Below are 21,216 nucleotides of genomic sequence, written 5' to 3'. Positions count from 1 at the left end.
GTTTACAGTTATATGTATTATATTCTGTATACTTATAATAAAGCAAATGTTATTTAGAGAAAATGTTAGAAAGAGAAAGAGAAAAAGAAAATGTTATTAAGAAAATCATAAGGGGGTCTCCCCTGGTGGCGCAGTGGTTGAGCTCTGGGCTGTGAGGCTGCCCGCAGCCTCTGCAGCGCCAGTTCGATCCCTGGCCGCCAGAGAGGGTCCCACATGGCGCACAGACCTCTCCTGCCGCCCCGCTGCTCCCCTCAGCAGTGTTTTTCATCAGTCTGCCTCTTCTGTTCCTGGCTCTGGCTCTGGTGAATTCTCTCACCCTCCTGCGCTTCTGACTGTACCCAGTGCTTGTATAAATAAATAAATAAAATCTTAAAAAAAAAAAAGAAAATCATAAGGAAGAGAAAGTACATTTATAGATTATTGAAAATAATCTATATAAGTGGACCAATGCAGTTGGAATCTGTGTTGTTCAAGGATCAACTGTACTCAGGTAATGAGAAACATGGGACTTTATAGCTGGAAATCACCTTAAAAAAACTCACCATTAATTAAAAGTAGAATGATAAAAATGAGTTCATTACAGTCTGCTTTTTGAAGAAAAAAACCAGGCTGATTAGCTTAGTGTGAGGAGAACTTTAATAAGTTTATTGAATAAAAGAAGACTTACAGAGACTGTTCAAGAGGAACAATGAAAAAAATGTGACAGGAGAGGTTAAAAAAAGGGAGAAAAATGAAATGAGAACTTAAAAAAAGTGGGTAAGTCAGAGGTTTGAGAAGGTTGAAAAGAGGTGGATTGGAAGGAGACTGGGCAAGAATGGGGGAGTAATGTGCACACAGGAAGAAGAGTACACGTAAGAGAAAGAAGGACTACCTGGGGATGCTGACTCCAGGGGAGCTGGAGATAGGGTACAAAGTAGATTAACGAGGGCCTCCCTGGTGGCGCAAGGAGTTATGATGCAACCTATGAAGCTGTCTGCAGCCTCTGCAGCACGAGTTTGATCCCCAGCCAGGGAGGTGACCCACATGGCACAGCAGACCTCTCTTGTCTCGCCCACTGCTCCCCTCAGCAGTGTACTTCGGTCAATCTGCTGTTCTGCTCCCCACTCTGTCTCTGGTGAATCCTCTCACCCCCCACATCTCTGGCCTGTACCCCAGCTATTGTATGCATAAATAAATAAATCTTTTTTAAAAAGTAGATTAAAGAGGGGAGAGAAACAGGTAGCAGAAAAGGCAGGAAGAAGGAAATAATAAAAGATGAGTCAGGAATGAGCAAATGAGGGATGCTTAGAAGACATGTCCTGAGGAAGGGGACATCTTGGGTAGAGGGGTAGAGTGAGAGGAACAGGAGGGTGAAGTGGAGTCAGGGCTGAATCCCAGAAGTTGTGGAGGATAGAATGGTGGGAGCATGGGAGAGTCCATGCAAATTAGGCAGGTCCAGGCTGGGAACCAAGGATATGGCATATGGCTGGGGGGTCCCTGGGGGAAAAGGGGGGAGGTAAAGGTGGACAGGTTTGGAAAGACCCCCAGAGAGGGGAATGTTGGGTGTAGGCCTTACTGTACTCCCCACCCTCGGTAGGCTTCTGCCTCAGTGGTTTCTTCCTTCAGCTAAATGGACCCTGGATGTCGGAGGGGATAGTGACCACCCTAGAGGTGGGTGCGAAGGGCCCAAGCTTTAAGTCATGTCAGGGATGGGGATGGAGGCCAAGAAAGTGGAGTTCTGGTGGAGGACACAGCAGGAGGGCCACCGACAGATGAGACAGAGGCACGAGGATGGCAGAGGGGGAGGCGCTGTGGAAGTGGAGGGATGCTGACGCGCGGGGAGTTCTGGGGGATTGGGCCCTTCGCACCCACCTCTAGGGTGGTCACTATTCCCTCCGACATCCAGGGTCTATTTAGCTGAAGGAAGAAACCACTGAGGCAGAAGCCTACCGAGGGTGGGGAGAACAGTAAGCCCTTGACACTAGGGCTCTTGACAGTAGGACCAGCTAGGATAAGGGGGGGAGGGGATGGGGCGTAAAAAGAAAAAAGGTAAATTAAGAGTGGGGGGTAGGGGAGTAGAGACGGACAAGAGCACCTAGAGTGGGAACCAAAAGTCTCCGCGGCAGGGAACAGGCGCAGTCAAGGCTGACCCGGGACGATCCCCTCCTCCCCACCCGGCTGCGCAGCGTTCCAGGTACATCAGGTGGAGAGAGGAAACGGGGCTTCTTGGTGTCCAAGGGAAATGTAGTCTAGAGGGGCTGCCCCAGATCTTAGGACTCCCGACAAGCCTCGGTTTTCCCCACCTCCAACGGTCAAAACCCAGCAAGTGAAGGGGCGTGACACCGGGGCTCAGGTTTCTTCCTCTTTACCTGAACAAGGAGGGGTAGGGGCCAGGACTTCCGGTTCAGGTAAGTGTCCCTTCGGTGACGTCAGGTCAACCTCGGCCTCCGCACCGGTCCCGCCCCCGCCCCCCCCCCGCCCGCGGCGCTGCGATGCCCGCGGGGGCGCGCCCCCGACGCCCTACATATATATACTCAGGTGCGCCGCACCTGTCCTCGCGCACCTGCCCGCTCACCCGCTGAGGAGCCTCTCCGTGGTGCAGCGGCCTGGGGCTGACAGCCCAGGGTACTTTGGGGACTTCCAGCGCCCAGGACCGCGCCCAGTAGGGCCCTCCACCTTTTGTTCCAGCAGGGTCGCCGAGAGCTGGGGAGGGAACCGCCGGACCTTCGCGGATCGCCTTTGTCTGCTACCTGTCCTCTAGGCGCAGCCTGTTCCTTCTGCTGTTGCGACCCTCGCCCCACCGGAGGGGGTCGATTTGTGTTTACTTCGGGTAGTGAGAAGATCTGCGGTCACTCAACTAAAACTTCTTGCTTTTTTTGGGAGCGACCTAAGACCACCAAGTGGTCTTTTGTGGGGTAGTCCCCTAAAGTTTGTTTTATTGCAGGGTCGCCTGCCCGGCGTCCCCAGTTTCTGAGGGCGGAAATGGCCAATTCGGGCCTGCAGTTGCTGGGGTTTTCCATGGCCCTGATTGGCTGGGTGGGCCTGTTGGCGGCCACAGCCATCCCGAAGTGGAAGATGAGCTCGTACGCGGGCGACAACATCATCACGTCCCAAGCCGTATACCAGGGGCTGTGGATGGACTGCGTCACACAGAGCACGGGTTTGATAAGCTGCAAAATATACGACTCGGTGCTCGCCCTGCCGGGTAAGTCAGAGAAATCGACGGGGCGGACGCGCCCAGGGCCGAGGTCGCGGGGTGGGGTGCCGGGCAGGGCCGGAGTCACCAGGGCTGGACGCCTTGGGTTGCTCGGGAGCAGGCGGGGAGAAGAGGAAGCTGCGGGAGCAGAGGGGCTGGGCGGGAGCGGGTCAGGATTCTGGGCGGCACGTGGGCCAGTACGCAAGGGCCAGCTGCACCCCCTCTTCCGTCCCTGCTCGGCCTCGGCTCCCGGCGGCCCAACCCACTCGAAAAGCGGGGTCCCAGACCCGGGTGGTCCCTTGCTCCACCGCCCTGACCAGGAATCGGCCTCCGCCATCTCCCACCCTTTTCTCTCCTACAAAAAAGGCCGCGCCTGGCGGAAGCTGCGGGGTCGACAGAGGGCGGCGGAGCGTGCGCGCGGTCAGACATGGGCCGCTGCCTGCGGCCTCTAATCTTATCGGCAGATTAGTCGAAGCCACAAACCCTGTGGCCCAGATAGTGGGGTCAGATCTGGGACGCGGGACGGCATGTGCGGCCCGTGCGGGGGATCCGGGTGCTACCTCCCCTTTGTCGCGGCCTCTCTCACCCTTCCCCCCACTCGGACAGTTTCATCGAAACCTTGTTGCCCCGGGCGGGTACTAGGATAGAGTGGGCGGGGCGGAGCTGAAAGGCCTCGCAGTTAGGCGGGGGCAGGACCTAACCAGCTTGAGCCCGCGACTTGGACGCGGAGCGGGGCCCAGGGGGTGGGGTACGGGGGTAGCGCAGAATCCTGCTGGTCGGTGGGCGCAGCCGGCGACTCCAAATCTTCCGAGTACTGCCATTTCCAGCAATGACGGTGTCGTTCTCCCTACCCCGCAGCGTCTGTGCAGGCCACTCGAGCCCTAATGGTGGTATCCCTGGTGCTGGGCTTCATAGCCATGATCGTGGCCACGATGGGCATGAAGTGCACAAACTGTGGGGGAGATGACAAAACGAAAAAGGCCCGTATAGCCATGGCCGGAGGTATCATTTTCATCGTGGCTGGTGAGTCACAGAACTAAGGTGGGCCCAAGGGCCCTTCTCCCTTCTCCCCATTTTGGACGAAGAGTGGGCAAAGTGACTTGGGGCTTAATGTATTGGAATTCTTCCTCTTTCCAGGTCTCGTTGCTTTGACAGTTTGCTCCTGGTATGGCAACCAGATTGTCAGAGACTTTTATAACCCTTTGGGCATCATGAATACTAAGTAAGTTCGGCAGTCTTGCCTCCTAAGGGGACAGGTTTGGGGTGGGCAAAGGGAGGGCAGGATCTCTGACCCCAATCCTCTTTCCACAGGTTTGAGTTTGGTCCTGCAATCTTTATTGGCTGGGCAGGGTCAGCTCTGGTCATCCTGGGAGGTTCGCTGCTCTCATGTTCCTGTCCTAGGAATGAGAACAAGACTGGATACCGGGCACCCCACTCCTACCCTAAGCCCAGTTCTAACAAGGAGTATGTGTGATCTGGGACCCCTTTGTGGCAGACTGAAGGTTATGTGTGTCCAGATAACTGAAATCTCAGGACCTGGGATAGAGATGGCAGTGAGTGGGCAGGATGTGGAGTGATTGGCAGCCTCCCAGTCACTCTAACCTTGCACATCATGTACAATGGGTGGGAAGACAAAAGGAGGGGAGGGTGTGCTTTTTGTACAATAATAAAAAGTGTGTTTTAGAAAGTTGGATTTTCCCCCTTCAGGGTTTTTGCTTTCTTCTCAGATCCTTGCCTGGGCCCTGAAGTATACCTAGTCAGTTAAAAAAAAAACACTGATGGAGCACCAGGGGTATGCTTGACCATCCGTGTGTTCCACCCCTTCATTGTTATTCAGACTCCAACACTTACTGACTCAAAGTTTCAGGTGCTTAGAGTCCCTCATCAATTCCCATCCATCAGTCCTCTCTCAACTTTTACTTAAATAGCTACCAAAATTTCTTTAATAAAAAATTAAGATTTTTATTAGGCATGGGGAGGTTTCTTTTTCTTTCACCTTCTATGAGAACTCCATCCCACTTTTTGTCCTATTGCACAATGATTCTGGGCTCATGGTCATAGCGCAGGGCCTCCACAGACATGGAACAAAGTTGTGACAGGGACAAAGTAAGGCCAACCAAACAATGGAAGGATGGTCATGGGCCCAAGGTCTTCCTCCTTCCTGTCTACTTATAATCTAGTCAAATTTCCTGGCCAGTCAAACATCTAGGTCATCGTCTGGGTCTTCTTGGTCCAGGTCATCATAAGCATCTGGTTCATAGAAGATATGGCTGACAGCCCGGCCTGGCGTAGGGTGCAGAAGAGCCCGCTGCCTGAGAAGGGAGGAATTGGTGCTGGTTAGGATGGGTAGTCTGGATACCCTCTTCCCAATGAATGTGATTCCCTCTTTGGCCTCTATTCTGTCTTGGTTCAAGTCCCTTTCTCTGATTTCCTCGTTTAGTTAGTACTCAAGCACCATCTGGTACTGGGATATACTACTATACTCCTCTACTAATAATAACCCAAGTTCTCAGCAGCTTGAGGGCAAGGATCCTATAGTAGTCTTGCCTCACCCACCCACACACACAGAAAAACGTACCTACTAAGCCCGATAAATCTCTTTGTAGTACCCATCTAGCTTCCTAGTCTAGTACTGTTGCCGAGAGACAGGGTCTCTTCCCAGGGTCTGGTACTGGGATATACTCCTATACTGCTCTACTAGTAATACCTGGCTCTGCTCAAGCCCAGATTATTTGGAGACAATGGTGGAAGTGGGACCCAAGGCTATATGGGAAAGAGACATAAAAGCCCTTTGCTATTGTTAGAGTACGGGTGGGTAAAGAACCACTCCCTAGACTGTCTCTGGAGGTGGACTTCAACCCCTATAAAGTCTGGAAGGTTAATCAATAACCTGCTGCCCCACCCTTTAGGCCCAGGTGCTGGGTATCTGCCCCAACCTTACTTTTCAGAGCTGAACTGGAAGGGGAGGGTCAAGTTATCTTTGGCTTCTTTCTCTTCCTTGGACAGGTGAAGGTTAAAGGTCAAATGAGTCGTGGGGTCCACCTGTAGGTACAAAGGATGCTGCCAATGACCCATTGCTAGAATCCCTGACCACACCCCAAAGTCTGCAATTTTTAGTCTCTCCTTTTGCTAGACTCCAAACTCAGTTCCCTGTCCTGGCCCTGGCACTCTTAGATACCTGGAGTTTGTGAAGATCTAGGTGGTCCTGGGACTCTAGGGGTGGTCCTCCTTGGAGATCCAAACTAAAGTCAGACAAGATGGAGAACCAATGAATCTGAGAAGAAAGAAGAGCATTTAACAGACTTTTTCCATCTTACTCAATAAACCAGAGCACTTAGAAACTAACGAGCTCCCAGGCATCTCTGTAACTGGGTCCTTTTAGCTCTTGCTTTCTACTTCTAATCCCTCCAACAAGGCTCCCCAGATAAGACTTCTTCCTTTTCCCCACTAGTAACTACTCCTGGCTCTTCTTTTCCATTTCCTGGAAAGCAGTATCTTTTATGGTTTAATAAACTCACAGGGGGCCTCCCCGGTGGCGCAGTGGTTGAGCGCTGGGTTGCGAAGCTGCCCGCGGCCTCTGCAGCGCTGGTTCTATCCCCGGCCCCGGCTGCTCCCTGGCCACCGGAGGAGGGTCCCACATGGCGCGCAGACCTCTCCTGCCGCCCGCTGCTCCCCTCAGCAGTGTGCTTCGGTCTTTCTGCCTGTTCTGTTCCCTGCTCTGGTGGGTTTTCTCACCCTCCCGTGCTTCTGACTGTACCCAGTGCATGTATAAACAAACCCTTAAACAAACAAATAAATAAACATGCCTCTATAAAAAAATTAAATAAACTCACAGGGTCTGATTCAGACAAAATGTGAGTTCAAATGCTAGCTCTACAACTTACTCTCTCTATAACCTTGGTTAAGTAACTTAAAACTTCATTCTTCCTGGATTTTTGCTGCCCAGGCTGCAAAATGGGGACAATACCTCATGGGTAGTTGTGAGGATTAAATAAGGGAATGGATGAAATGATGAAAGCACAGGGAAGTGCTTAATCACAGCATTTTCAGGGCTATTCCCATCAAGACTTCCCCTGCCTGATCCAATCTCCAGTCCACCTGGTGCTCTGACCTGATGGGTTGGGCGCTGTTGGTGCCTCCGATAGAGGATGTGGGCTGAGGTCTGGCCTGCTGTCCCTCTCAGGGTCACCTCAGTTTGAGCAAGGCTGCTCAATGCTCCCAAAGGGCCTGGGCCATGAAGCTCTTCATGTAACAGGCCTAGCACACGCACCTGTTTCAATGGGGAGCCGCCACCTGGAGAGGGACAAGAAATATAAGCCATGAAAGCCAGTCAGGAGCATTCAGGGTAGTCCTGAGATAAAATAGTGGAGAGGAAAAAAGAAAGGATGTCCATATTAAACATAGTTCAGTCACAATCCTAATTTATCTTGGCCATTTTCACTGCCCTGCTCTGATCCTTTCAGCCCTCAACTTTATTTTTTTATTTTTAAAGATTTGTTTATTTATGCATACAAGAACTGGGGTACAGGCCAGAGGTGTGGGGGTGGGGTGAGAGGATTCATCACAGAGAAAGTGGGGAGCAGAACAGCCAGATCTACTGAAATACACTGCTGAGGAACACTTAGTGTCAAGCACTGAACTAAACATTTTAACATTTCAACCTTACAAAGGTCAGCATCTTTAGGTTGAAATGTGTAAAACAACTAATATTTGACCAAATCTGACCTTAAAAAAGGACAATTCCAGAGGACCTCCCTAGTGGCTCAAAGGGTTAAGTCTCAGCACTATGAAGCTATCAGCAGTCACTGCAACATAAGTTCGATCCCTGGCCAGGGAGCTGACCCACATGGCGCAGCAGACCTCTTCTGTTTGCCTGCTGGTCCCCTCAGCCGTGTATTTCAGTCAATCAGCCTGTTCTGCTTCCCGCTCTGTCTTTGGTGAATCCTCTCACCCCTGCACCTCTGGCCTACACCCCGGCTCTTACATGCATAAATCATCTTTTTTTTTTTTTTTTAAAAGACAATTCTAGGGCCTCCCTGGTGGCGCAAAGGGCTGAGTTTCAACACTATGAAGCTATCCTCAGAGGTGCAGTATGAGTTCAATCCCCGGGCAGGGAGCTAACCCACATAGTGCAGCAGACCTCTCCTGTCTCCCCGCTGTTCTCCTCAGCAGTGTATTTCAGTCACCTGCTTGGTCTGCTCCCCACTCTTGTCTCTGGTGAATCTTCTTACGCTGCCCCCGCACCTCTGGTCTGTAACCCAGTTCTTGTATGCATAATAATCTATGTTAAAAAAAAAAGAATTCCTGGGCCTCCCTGGTGGCGCAAGAGGTTAAGAGGCAACCTATGAAGCTATCCGCAGCCACTGCAGAATGAGTTCAATCCCTGGACAGGGAGGTGACCCACATGGTGCAACAAACCTCTCCTGACTTGCTCGCTGCTCCCCTCAGCAGTGTATTTCAGTCAATCTGCCTGTTTTGTTCCCCACTCTGTCTCTGGTGAATCCTCTCACCCCCCACACCTCTGGCCTGTACCCCAGTGCTTAAATAAATAAATCTTTAAAAAAAGACATTTCCAAATGGTTCGTTCTAATACTATAAACTCTACCCTCCTTTCCCCCATTTTTACAGAGCAAATGAAAGCATTGAAAGTAAGCTGGGTATTTGATTCCTTGATACAAAGCTGAGTGTTTTAACTCCAAAGTCCACTGTAGTACCCTCATTGTACTTCAGAGTACCACTGCCCCTTGCCTGATCAAATTTACCTAGCTGACCAATTGCTCTTCAAGACAGTTCCTTCCTTACTGTCTTGTACTCTGTGCATATTCCTTTATGATAGATGGCCCTTATCAGACTATCTCATAGCTGCTTGTTTACCTGCCTGTATCCTTTATGGAACTTTGAACTTCTAGAAGACAAGTATCTGACTATGGTTAGCTTTTACTTTCCCATTATCTAGAATTGTATCTAACGCATCATACATATTTAATGTTTACTGAACGAATGAAATGAATGAGTAAAAAAGAACTTGAAGTGCCTCCCTGGTAGTGCAAGGGGCTAAGTCTCAGCACTATGAAGCTATCCTCAGCCATGCAGTATGAGTTCGATCCCTGGGCAGGGAGCTAATCCACATGGAGCAGCAGACCTCTCCTGTCTTCCTGCTGCTCCCCTCAGCAGAATATTTCAGTACATCTGCCTGTTCTTGTTCCTACTCTCGTCTCTGGTGAATCTTCTCACCCCACCCCTGCACCTCTGGCCTGTACTCCAGTTCTTGTATGCATAAATAAATCTTAAGGAAAAAAAGAACTTGGAAAAGAGAAAAGGTGACTGACAGATATCATTATGAAGAAGTCAAGAACTAGAATAAAGGCTAAAAAGATGAACGCGGTCTCAGATATGTTTTTCCTTAGGGTAGAAAGGGGCACATTCCTTAGCAGGGAGAGATGAATGAGGGGAAGCAGGGGTCTCACCAGGGCGGGAGTCCCAATGGCCTAGAGTATTCAGGGTCTGGCAGAGTGAAGCACAGGGGAGGTGAAGCAGCAGCCAGCTAAGTGAATCAAGAGCAATGGTGACAGGACCAGGATCTGCCCTCTTGCATATGGCTCTCAATGCTCCCAGGGGCCCCCTGGCAACATCTTCCCCCGTTTTCAACCAGTTGAGAGGGTCTTTAAAGAAGTCATGGTAAACCAACCTGCAAAGGGAGAACGGGAGACAACATAATATTGACCTATGCCCCCCCATTTCAAACGTCATCTTCTGATCTTTGTGGCTTTTTTCACAATTTTTGCTACTATCCTAAATATTGATGAAAATTATTACTTACAGGTAGAATATGTTGACTGGAAAAAGATTTTGATGTCAGACAGCCCTGAACTCCAAGTTTGGCTTTGTTACTTGACTAAGATGACCGGATATATTACTTAAGATTCAGTTTCTTCATTTATAAAATAGGAATACCAACCTCTTAACATGTAGTACAGTGCTTGACATAAACTAAATGCTTGATTAGTGCTACTTATCATTATTATCAATTATATTATGAGTGGTATCTAAAGTGAATCACTTTCTGGATGGTTGAAGGGAAAGGAAAGAATGAGAGACATGGTTCCTATCCATAGTAAAGTTTATGAAAGGTTAAGAATTAAGTCATGGGGCTTCCTTAATGGTGCAGGCGGTTGAGTGCTGCACTGTGAAGCTGTCCACAGCCTCTGCAGCACGGGTTCAATCCCAGCCGGCCGGTGAGAATCCCACATGGCGTAGCAGACCTCTCCTGTCTAGCCCGCTGCTCCCCTCAGCAGTGTATTTCATCAGTCTGCCTGTTCTGTTCCCGGTCTGTCTCTGGTGAATCCTTTCATCCTCCCGTGCATCTGGCCTGTACCCCGGTTCTTGTATAAAAATAAATAAATCTTTAATAAAAAAGAATAATAAAAAAGAATTAAGTCATGTGGTACTAACTACAGATAAAATAGCAATCCAGAAAGGCAGAATGGCATGGGCTTGAAATCATTGTAGTAGAACATGTTACTAGATAATCCCTTTCTCTGTTCTGCTTCCCACGTGAATATCATCTTAACATATAGAACCACCTCTCTCAAAACAATGGCTGATAAAAAGTTAGGTCTTAACAAATAAATATAAAATACTATTATCATTTAATGGGCTGTCCAGACCAGGAAGTGTTCTTTCTTTTTTTTTAAAGATTTATTTATTTATTTATACAAGCACTGGGTACAGTCAGAAGCGCAGGAGGGTGAGAGAATTCACCAGAGCGGGGAACAGAACAGGCAGGTTGACGAAATACACTGCTGAGGGGAGCAGCAGGCACGGCAGGAAAGGTCTGTCGTGCCATGTGGGACCATTGCCTGTGGCCGGGGATCGAATTGGCGCTGCAGAGGCTGTGGGCAGCTTCGCAGCCCAGCGCTCAACTGCTGCGTCACCAGGGGAGGCCCAGGAAGTGATCTTTCTTAATCAAGCAACGTAAATTAGTTCAGTGACCTTGTGATCTGGATGCTTTTCTCTGTCTCACAGAGACAGACTCTGTAAGTCTTGGGAATTCTACCTGCTAAGTCTGTTTACAGCTGTCCTAAACTCTGTTCCTACTGCTGTTGCTTTAAGCCATATCCCTGTCATCTGTCATTATTCTCTAAGATTCATTAGGGCAGGAACTGTATTTTCCTCATTCACTATTATATCTCCTGTGCCTAGCAGTTCTGGTTCACAACTGATGCTCATTACATAGATATCTCAGTCCCTGTCTCCAAATTGCCCCCTTCCAACCAATTCTCCACACTGGTCACTGGGTTTGTCTAACAGGATGATGTTACCGCTTTATTCCAAATTTTCAAATGATTCTCCATTACCCTAAGAATAATACATTCCTTTTCATGCTCTGTAATGCTTTTTACTATCATATACATTTTTATCTTTCTGACCTCAGGAAGTTCTTCCATGAACAGATATGCCCTACCGTATCTTCCTAACTTGGCACATGCCGTTACTTCCATCTCTATGCTATGTCCCAGAGTGTTGATGGAAGTTTGGAATCCACGTACGGTTTAAATATTACCAGTTTCTGAATAACTAAAAAGGCAGAATGCATTTTTATTATCCTCCAGTAAAGCCTGTAGTGCTGAACTGTAGTTGGTATTTTATTACTATTTCTTTTTAAACTTCTGGGCCTCCCTGGTGGCGCAGGGATTAAAGACAGAGCTATCAAGCTATCGCCAGCCACTGAAGCATGAGTTCCATCTGCGGCCAGGCAGCTGACCTCTCCTGTCTTGAGTGCTGCGCCCCTCAGCAGTGTATTTCAGTGGAACTGTCTGTTCTGCTCACCACTCTGTCTCTGGTGAATCCTCTCACCCCCATCACCTCTGGCCTACACCCCAGTTCTTGTATGCATAAACAAATCTTTTTAAAAAAGATTTATTTATGTATTTATTTATACAAGAACTGAGGTACAGTCCAGATGTGCAGGAGGGTGAAAGGATTCACCAGAGACAGAGCAGGGAACAGAACAGGCAGACTGACGAAATACACTGCTGAGGGGAGCAGCAGGCGCGACAGGAGAGGTCCGCCACGCCATGTGGAACCATTGCCGGCACTGCAGAGGCTGCAGAGGGCCCCACAGCACAGTGCTTAACCGCTTGGGCCACCAGGGGAGGCCTGCATAAATAAATCTTAAAAAAAAAGAACAACCAAAAAACATCTAGGGCCTCCCTGGTGGCACAGCGGGTTGAGCACCACGCTGTGAAGCTGTCTGCAGCCTCTGCAGAGCGGGTTCAATTCCCGGCCGTCTAGGCAGATGCCCACATAGCGCGGCAGACCTCCCCTGCCTCGACCACTGCTCCTCTCAGCAGTGTCTTCGCCTGTTCTGCTCCCCGCTTTGTCTCTGGTGAATTCTCTCACCCTCCAGTGCCTCTGGCCTGTACCCCAGTTCTTGCATAAATAAATAAATCTTACAAAAAACACCAACTTCTATGGTCTCTGCTTTAGATTTTCCAGATACTCACCCCACCTGCCGCTTTTTCTAATTCTTTGAGAGACTCATATTCAATCACTAAATATTTAGCTAACTGCTATTAGACACCAGATACTGCGCATGCTGCTGTATGGGAAATTCCTTAGTAACAGAAATCCCACATCCAATTAAATCTGTTTGTTCTTACCGGCTGTTGATGTTGGAGTCAAACCCTTCACGGAACTCTTCCTCACTCACTTCACAGCCCAGGATGTGGACTTGCTCCCCACTGAGGCAGAATAAGGGGGAGTGTCAAAGAGTGGAGCCCAGGCTCCCTTCCCAGCGACGAGGGGGAGATACTGTGGAACTCACCACAGTGCAGATTTCTTGATAAGTGCCTTCAGCAAACGGCGCCCCTCCCACTCCACCGAGTCTGGGGAGAGATGGAGAAACTTTGTCAGAACACTGGGGTCTCCACCTTCCCGAACCCGTTGCGACCGCTAGCCCTGAATTGTGACGCTTCTCCACTTGCGCCACTTCAGCCGGGTTCCTAACGTCCTGTACCCAAGGTCTTTACCCCGAAGCAGCACCAGACCACCAAAACCCAAAAGCGATTCCAACATCTTCAGCTGGCGTCGCGCTCCCTCCTCCGACGCCCTCTGATGGCGTCATGAGCCGCTGCACCGCCCCCTCCAAGAGAAAGGGGCGGGGCACGCATGTTTCCTCCCGCTAAAACCTGGCACAGGCCGAAGTGCGGTGATCATAGTCAGTGATGCCAGGGGGCTCATGCGGAGGGGTTCTTCCTGAGCCTGGTCGCAGATGTAGGGACGACGCCCACTCTAAATTTTTACCATGAGTAGGAAGGAGGAAGGGAAGGGCCGTTGGGGCAGTTGTCAACGTGAGGGGGGGAGGGTCGCAGACTGTCGGAACCTCTCCGGCAAGAGCCTCCACTCGGCCCCGCCCACGCCCCTGGAGGCGAGGCCGGCTTCATCTCAGGCCCCGCCCACCGCCATCTTCCGCGCGTGCGCAATATTGCGGCCTTGTTGGGAACGCACTCCATTTTCCTGTCCCCACCCCCATAGACCGAGCTAGGGGAACTGAAGTCCCGGTGAAGCGAATACACGTCACCACCGGAAGTAGTGTCAGAGGGGAAGAGGAGGGGGGAAGAGAGGAGGGAGCCCTTTGGGCGGTAAAATGGCGCCTGTCAGAGTGGGAAATCCAGCTGCAGAGGCTGTAGCCCCGCTTCCCAGCGGCTAAGGCACCACCGACCTCGGGGAGGGGGAGGCCGCTCCGGTCCAGCCGTCCTCGTCCTTCGGCTCCCCCTCCCCCTCTTTTCTTGCTCCTTCGCTCAGCTGTCCAGTTCTCTGCGGACGCAGCCCTTTGAGCGCCGCTGCCCCCGCCCGCCCCTTTCCCGCGGGCAGCCCCCTAGTGCGCCTGCGCAGCGGGCCACCCTTCGCTCCCCCTTCCCCTCCCCCTTCTCCCTCCCTCCTTTCTCCCTAGCCCCCTCCCCCACTACCCCCTCCCCCAATTCTCCATCCCCTTCCCTCCCGGTCTCGAAGGACCCCGTCCTAGCCCGACCTGTCTCATCCCGCAGCCCCCGCGAAGCGGTCTGTACCATTCCCCGCCCATGTGGGCCCCCGCGGGCTGCCCACGCCTGTCCCCCAGCTCCCGGTTCCGCTGGGCTTTCCCCTCGTCGGGGGTGGCTTTCTGAGCCTTCCGCTCCTTGCTCCTCTCTATCGCTTTTCCTGCCACTCGGGGCCCCCGTACCCCCTCCCGGCGGCGGGGGGCTGCCCCGGGGGGCTGGCGGAGCTGGGCCGCGGGGGCCCCGGGGCCGGCGGTGCCGGGGTCATCGGGATGATGCGGACGCAGTGTCTGCTGGGGCTGCGCACGTTCGTGGCCTTCGCTGCCAAGCTGTGGAGCTTCTTCATTTACCTTTTGCGGAGGCAGATCCGCACGGTGAGCCTGGATGGGTGGTCGTGGTGGTGGGGACTTCAGTCAGCGGTGCTCAAGGGTTTTCGGAAAGTGTCGGGCCTGTGGCTGGGCCTAAGAACGGTGTCCTGGCAGTGCCTTCTCCGCTAGAGAATTAAGGCATCTTTAATTGGGCTTGAGGTGGGATGGGGAGGAGGGAAACTATCACAGAACTGAGATTTGGGGGGACTTAGACGGGAAACGGATTTGGCAGTTCTTGGGGGCTAGGGTGTGGGTGGAGCGCACTTTTAGAAAGCTGGAGTTGTTGCTGAAGAAAACGAGAAGCGGGGAACACCTGTTTGATGGCAGCCTGTGTGTTGATGTGGATTTGTGGAAGGCCTCCTATTTTTAGGAATCTCCGTGTGTGTTTGATCTTATAACAAGGGAAAGGCTTATGTGTCAAAGGTGATGGTGGGAGGGCAGGCAAGGATGGAGACTTGGGAAAAACTCTGAATGTCAGCCCCCCACCTCCTCCACGGTCCGGAATACTTATTTCATAGTGTGCATGTGGTATCTGGATTTAATGAGATCTTGGGACTAAAAAAAGAGACTGCTTTAGTTGTGGAAAGGAACCATTAAAGTTTGAGGGTGTCCCTATCAGGAGACTACTTGTCATTTGTAGGGCTTGAATCTGAGGACTTGCATGTTTCTCCAAGAGGCCTTAATATTGTGAGAGGTACTCTGAGGAGTGGAGACTGTGGACAAACCCAAGTATCTCTGGGCTCCCTCCCCCATAGTTCTTCAAGGTCAAAGCTTCATAGACTAACAATTAATGAATGTGCTGTTGTGCTCTCATCACCACCCGGGAGAAATCACTAAAGGAGTCTGGGGAGAATTCAGTGAACTGGGGTGAGTGTCTCTGATCTGTACTCTTTATTATATTTCTGTAAAACTTGAAGGGGCTGCCTAGGTCAAAGAATTTCCAGAAAGTCCTGGTGGTTGTGGTGCTTGACTTACTGATTTGGGGCAATGGTCATTGCTTTGGAGTCAGTCTCTTAGCGGTCTGCTTCTACTTCCTGATTTAGGATGAAGATTGTTCTGGGTGGTCATAGTTGTAGGTAGGACTGTTACCCTAAGACAAAAGTTAGGAACCAAAAAGAATTTGGGGTCAGAGATGCTGAGATGTATGTGGGGCTAGCTCCTGGGGTTTTCTTTATGTGCTAGTTGACATTCTCTCTGCCTGACCCTGTTCCATACATCCCCTGGTCTCCCCTAATACATCAGTTTTTTGCTCTGGGTGCAAGGATTAGTGCTATAACACAATCAATGCTTAGTTACTTGCAAAACTGCTCTCCTTAGGCTGCGCTGACCCCACAGCCTTTTGTCTTTCCTTCCAATCTGGTTTCTCCCCTCCACCCCCTGTCTGGCAGATGCTTGGAGCATTCCCTACATGCCCAGCATGTGCAACCCGAGATAGCAGGTCAGGACACCCGAGCTGTTGCAGCCCTCATCATGGCCCAGGGAGAAAAGAAGGGCAGATGCTTTGGGATTAGGGGAAGAAGGCACTTTGGTTTGATAGGTGGGGGCTCAGGCCTAGGGATGGGCTGAAAGCATTTGTGCTTAGAAGAGAGCAGAGGAGAGGAGAGATTGACCAGGCTTTGCATAGAGGAGACCCAAGGGTAGAAATTGGAGCTTCTAAAGAAAGCTTGGAGAAGCTGGAAGGCTGAGGTGGTGAGGTCCTTGTTTCTTCCTCATCTTTCACTCACAACCCTTCACTCTGGTCTTCTGCATATCCTGTCAGCCTGGCAGGTGGGGCTTCCCAGTTTCTCTGCCTTGTGCTGGGTACCAAGATAAGGAGGCTGTTCAGTGGACTGAGGTCCTCTGCAACTTGTGACTTGGCTAGTAGAGATAGAAATGGACAGGTGGCTGGTTAAAATAGGCCTAGTGGCCCCTGGCCAGAGGAACTTAGCTGACCTGACAACCCCTGGATTCCCTCATCCTCCATTTCTTTAAGGACCCAAGGAACTTCTCTCCTGACTTTTAACTCTCCCAAGGAATTCCATTCTCAGGAATCTGAGGCTCTTAGTTCCCAACTGGAGGTGATGGGAATGATCACAAAGAGTCCTTGGGGTGGAGGTGGGGAGGGTCTTGTGTTTCTTTGTTTAGCAAAGCAGTATAATATCATGGGAAAGAGGGCAAGTTCTTGGGTTGGATTGCTTGAGTACAATCTCCACCTCTTCATTGATTCTATTAGCTGATCACCCTGCTAAAATGTTCTGGGAACACAGCCATGATTGAAACAAACCATATTCTCATAGAGTTTGCATTCTAACTTGGGGTGGGGGGGACAAACAATTAAATTCCTATCTGTGTATTTAATCTCTCCAACCCTGGATTTCTTCATCTTTAAAGCAGAGATGATGTTGTTTCTTCATCACTGAAACAGATGTTACATTATTATTAGGGTGGTTTTGAGAATTAAGTAATTTACATAGTGCCCAGCATATGGTAAATGTTTGACACGTACCACCTATTATTGTCACTGGGGAAGAGGAAGATTTCCTTGTGAAGGTTTTTTTTTTTTTTTTTTAAAGATTGATTTATTTATATGTACAAGAACCAGGGTTGAGAGGATTCACCAGAGAGAGTGAGGAACAGAACAGGCAGATTGACTGAAGTACACTGCTGAGGGGACCAGTGGGTGAGACTGAAGAGGTCTGCTGAGCCATGGGGGTAGCTCCCAGGCCGGGGATTGAACTTGTGCTGCAGCGGCTGCGGCTGTGGCAAGCTTCATAGGTTGCGTCTTAACCCCTTGTGCCACCAGGTAGGCCCCATCCTTGTCCAGGGTTTTAATCCTGTATGCTTTCCTGCCATTTTTAGGTAATTCAGTACCAAACTGTTCGATATGATATTCTTCCCTTGTCTCCTGTGTCCCGGAATCGGCTGGGTGAGTGTGCTGACTGGGAAGACTCCTTTAATGTGAAGTAGGGTTCAAGGGCTGGGTTGAGGTTGGTTGGTATTATCCCTCCCATTGTGGTTCAGGCCAGGTGAAGAAGAAGATCCTGGTGCTGGATCTGGATGAAACACTTATTCACTCCCATCATGATGGGGTCCTGAGGCCCACAGTTCGGCCTGGAACGCCTCCGGACTTCATTCTCAAGGTGTGTGGGGATAAGAAGAGATGAAATAGTTCCAGCTGTTATTCTGCTTATACCTGGATCCCCGTTCCCAATCCCAGCATGTCTTGTCCCCTTCCATGTCCCCTCCACTAGCATCAGGTAGTGGGAGGGTGGGGTGTCCTTTAGGTTTGTGTTGTGGACAGCCCTTCCCTGTTCTTCTATAGGTGGTAATAGACAAACATCCTGTCCGGTTTTTTGTACATAAGAGGCCTCATGTGGATTTCTTCTTAGAAGTGGTGAGTTTGTGGAAGCTAAAAGGAGCTCTGATAAAGAAGTAGCTTTACAGCTTTTAAATGTAGAGGTTTTGGAGGAGGTAAACAGTAAGGAGAAATGGGTACGGGCAGTATTGGAGGGGGGGATGTTGTAGCATGGTTAGAGAATGGCTTTCAGTAGTTTGGGTTCATTGTTGTGTTGGTATAATTTTTGCCCTTTTGTTCTTACATCTCTGACCCTTAGGGTTGTATGGTGTCTGAGACTCATTCAGAATTTTGTGTCCCCAAAGATACTCCATGTTGCTAAAAGGCCTGAAGGATGAGACTGAATTCCTAGTGAATGAGAACTGTATGTCTAAATGCTTGAGCACCTTGTCTGACAACTCTCTCTTCCCTGATCTATTTCAGGTGAGCCAGTGGTATGAACTAGTGGTGTTCACAGCAAGCATGGAGATTTATGGCTCTGCTGTGGCAGATAAACTGGACAATAGCAGAAGCATTCTCAAGAGGAGATACTACAGACAGGTAAGGGGCGAGAATCCAGGTCTAAGAGTGAGGCTCAGGAGTCAGGCCATCAGGGAGGGATCTGCATTTCAGGCAACTGTCCTGAAGTGATAGCTTCTGGGCGTGTGGGGAGGTGTTCTGCACAGTCCCCTTGGTGTGAGTTGGCTTTCCATGGGTGTTGTTGGGATTGGGAAAGCAATCACAGAGGGTGAGTCTCCTTTTGATGCTGAGCTCACCCTGCCTTCCAGCACTGCACTTTGGAATTGGGCAGCTACATCAAGGACCTCTCTGTGGTCCACAGTGACCTCTCTAGCATTGTGATCCTGGATAACTCCCCAGGGGCCTATAGGAGCCATCCAGGTATGGGGGAAGGTGGTGAGACTGGCATGACCAGAAAGTGGTTCTGAGGATGTCTTTTAAATGCATGGAACTGGGATTCCCTGGGTTATTATAGGTTCAGATGCAAGTTATTTCTCTTAAATGAGATGTCCCCACCCATCCCCCCTTGTCTGTTTCATTTATCAGGTATTTCATGTCAGGCTTGTTTTAGGTCAGACACAAAGACAGTATTTTCAGTTAGAAACCTCATACTAGTATAATGTGTGATGATTAAAATTAAATTTTATTTTGGAGGATAAATCAGGAAGGTCTTACTTAGGTCATTGAGTTGGGGGGCAGTGGGGGGGGAGTATATATTTTGAAGTAATGATCCCCACCCTCAAATAAAAGAAAAAAACTCTGTCTCTCTTGAATCTTTTGTTTTTCTCATGTGCATTTTTACCCACCCTAGACAATGCCATCCCCATCAAATCCTGGTTCAGTGACCCCAGTGATACCGCCCTTCTTAACCTGCTTCCGATGCTGGATGCCCTCAGGTAAGGGAAGCAAGACACTTAGATTTCTGAGGAAAGGAGGTGGTGGGAGATCCCAGGAGGGAATAAAAGTTTGTCCTGTTTTACTTAACTAATTTCTCTTCCTTTAAGAACATAGCATTTGAACTCAAGTCTTACATTAAGTTCATCACTTTTAGCCATTGGGATTGGGCAAATAACCTCAGTCTCACCACGTGAAAATGGCAGTCATTTCTGCCCCACATCTCCATTGAGACTGCCTTACACTAGCGTTGTGAGGATATCAACTATAAGGACTCTACCAATGCAATTATTGTCATCCCAGGTTCACCGCTGATGTTCGTTCTGTGCTGAGCCGAAATCTTCACCAACATAGGCTCTGGTGACAGCTGCTCCCCCTCCACCTGAGTTGGGGTGGGGGGGAAAGGAGGGGTGAGCCCTCAGGATGCCGTCTGATGCCCTGTCTGATGGTGAGGACTGCCTGGGCAGGGTCTGCCCCTCCCACCCCTCTCTGCCCTGGGAGCCCTGCACTCCACTTGGAGTCTGGATGGACACATGGGTCAGATGCTGAAGCAGCCTCACTCTAACTTCGTGTTCGCACTCCCTGGAAACCCCAGACTGGGACATAAGCGGAGGCTTAGGAGAGCTGAAACAGTGTCTGTGATGGAGACAGGACTGGCCAGAGTGAAAAACAGACATTCGGTAATCCGGGAGACTCAAAGTGAAGCCAAGCCAGCTTTGTTGTGATTTGATTTTTTAAAAACTCTTGTAAAAAACTGATCTAATTCTTCACTCCAAGGGCTGGGCTGTGGGTGGGAAAATGGGGTTTTGGGCCACTGGATTTCCCTAAACTTTACTTTTCCCACTTTCCCCTTCTTCCTAGATTCCCTCAGACCTGTAACCAGCTTTGTCTTATTTTCTTTCCTCTTTTAACCATGCATTATAACTTTGAAACCAAAGCTGCCCTAGGTCCTTCTCTGGGTGTCTGGGAAATGAAGGGAGGGGGTCTTTGTTCACATCCCCCCCCCCCCCCCAGCCTGAGAGTAGGCAGACTGCTGTTGGACAAGAGAGGTAGGGGGAGTGGTGGTATTGACTTTGTGGGGATGGGGCAGTGAATATCGACATCAAATGCTTTGGTGAGAAGGGTCTTGTGATAGGATGGGCTCCCTGATGGGTTACAAAAGGACAGCTGTGTGTCCTGAGGGAAATTGAGTGGCAGAGCTGCAAGACACACAAGTCTGGACGGCAAGGAAACCCGGATGCCAGAAGACATACTGCAGGAGAAAAGCTGGGCTTCACAAGGATTAGCTAAGTGGGTACTGCTCTCAGGCGGCCGGTGTCCCAGGTCTTCCACTGGCCTTTACTCTCCTGGGCAAGACTGGACACCCGCCCTGCGGGCTCCACCTCCCGCCCTACGGGCTCCACCTCCCGCCCTACGGGCTCCACCTCCCGCCCTACGGGCTCCACCTCCCGCCCTACGGGCTCCACCTCCCGCCCTACGGGCTCCACCTCCCGCCCTACGGGCTCCACCTCCACAGCACCCTCCTCCCCAAGCCGGCTCTACTTCCTCGCACCGCCACGTGACGCTCCGCCCTTCTCTGAGATCACATGATTTAGCTTTGCAAATGCTGAAAGTGTTCTTCCGCGCTGACGTAGTCCCTACCTTTTGGACCTCCTTTCCTGTCCCTGTTGGGCTACTCATTCCTTGAACTTAAGTGTTCTGTGCATCTCCGAATGTATATTTTGTTGCTGTCCTCCTTTATTTCTGGGGACCATCTCCACCTAGGTACTATTTTGTTTTGGTGTCAACGGCCGCTTCCAGCGTACCAACACGTTCGTGAATAGCTAGCCTTGTAATTATCTCGTCTGTTTTTCCTCTACGTTATTTCCGAAAAGAACTTTTGGAGAACCCAGTTTCAAATTATGATTGTCA

The 21,216-nt window shown here is 50.2% G+C and overlaps 3 protein-coding genes across 4 annotated transcripts; 2 read left to right on the top strand and 1 right to left on the bottom strand.

The window, feature by feature from the left end:
• Positions 1-2,961: 2,961 nt before the first annotated feature.
• Positions 2,962-4,808, top strand: CLDN7 (claudin 7; the record flags this gene model as incomplete). Its single annotated transcript, XM_084237209.1, has 4 exons — positions 2,962-3,184; positions 4,034-4,198; positions 4,313-4,397; positions 4,487-4,808. 4 exons carry the CDS (start codon positions 2,962-2,964, stop codon positions 4,647-4,649), a joined length of 636 nt encoding a protein of 211 aa, XP_084093335.1. The 3' UTR covers positions 4,650-4,808.
• A 475-nt stretch (positions 4,809-5,283) lies between these two features.
• ELP5 (elongator acetyltransferase complex subunit 5) lies at positions 5,284-13,267 on the bottom strand (the record flags this gene model as incomplete). Of its 2 annotated transcripts, none has more annotated exons than XM_084237017.1 (8): positions 5,284-5,487; positions 6,117-6,235; positions 6,354-6,449; positions 7,287-7,468; positions 9,643-9,863; positions 12,838-12,918; positions 13,002-13,062; positions 13,207-13,267. In XM_084237017.1, the coding sequence occupies 8 exons, from the start codon at positions 13,250-13,252 to the stop codon at positions 5,373-5,375; spliced, it is 921 nt and encodes a 306-aa protein (XP_084093143.1). In that variant the 3' UTR covers positions 5,284-5,372. The 2 variants fall into 2 exon arrangements, with proteins under 2 accessions (XP_084093143.1, XP_084093144.1); XM_084237018.1 differs by having other exon boundaries at positions 6,117-6,217; positions 13,207-13,252.
• A 1,216-nt stretch (positions 13,268-14,483) lies between these two features.
• On the top strand, positions 14,484-19,852 carry CTDNEP1 (CTD nuclear envelope phosphatase 1; the record flags this gene model as incomplete). The annotated part of the gene is made up of 8 exons (XM_084236652.1): positions 14,484-14,585; positions 17,418-17,484; positions 17,580-17,698; positions 17,881-17,952; positions 18,337-18,453; positions 18,681-18,792; positions 19,223-19,307; positions 19,609-19,852. 8 exons carry the CDS (start codon positions 14,484-14,486, stop codon positions 19,667-19,669), a joined length of 735 nt encoding a protein of 244 aa, XP_084092778.1. The 3' UTR covers positions 19,670-19,852.
• Positions 19,853-21,216: the final 1,364 nt, after the last annotated feature.

The sequence above is a fragment of the Talpa europaea genome, assembly GCF_964194135.1.
Source record: "Talpa europaea genome assembly, chromosome: 7".
Taxonomy (NCBI): Eukaryota; Metazoa; Chordata; class Mammalia; order Eulipotyphla; family Talpidae; genus Talpa; species Talpa europaea.
Note: the sequence above shows the minus strand (reverse complement) of the source record. Positions and strands in the feature narration are given on the sequence as shown.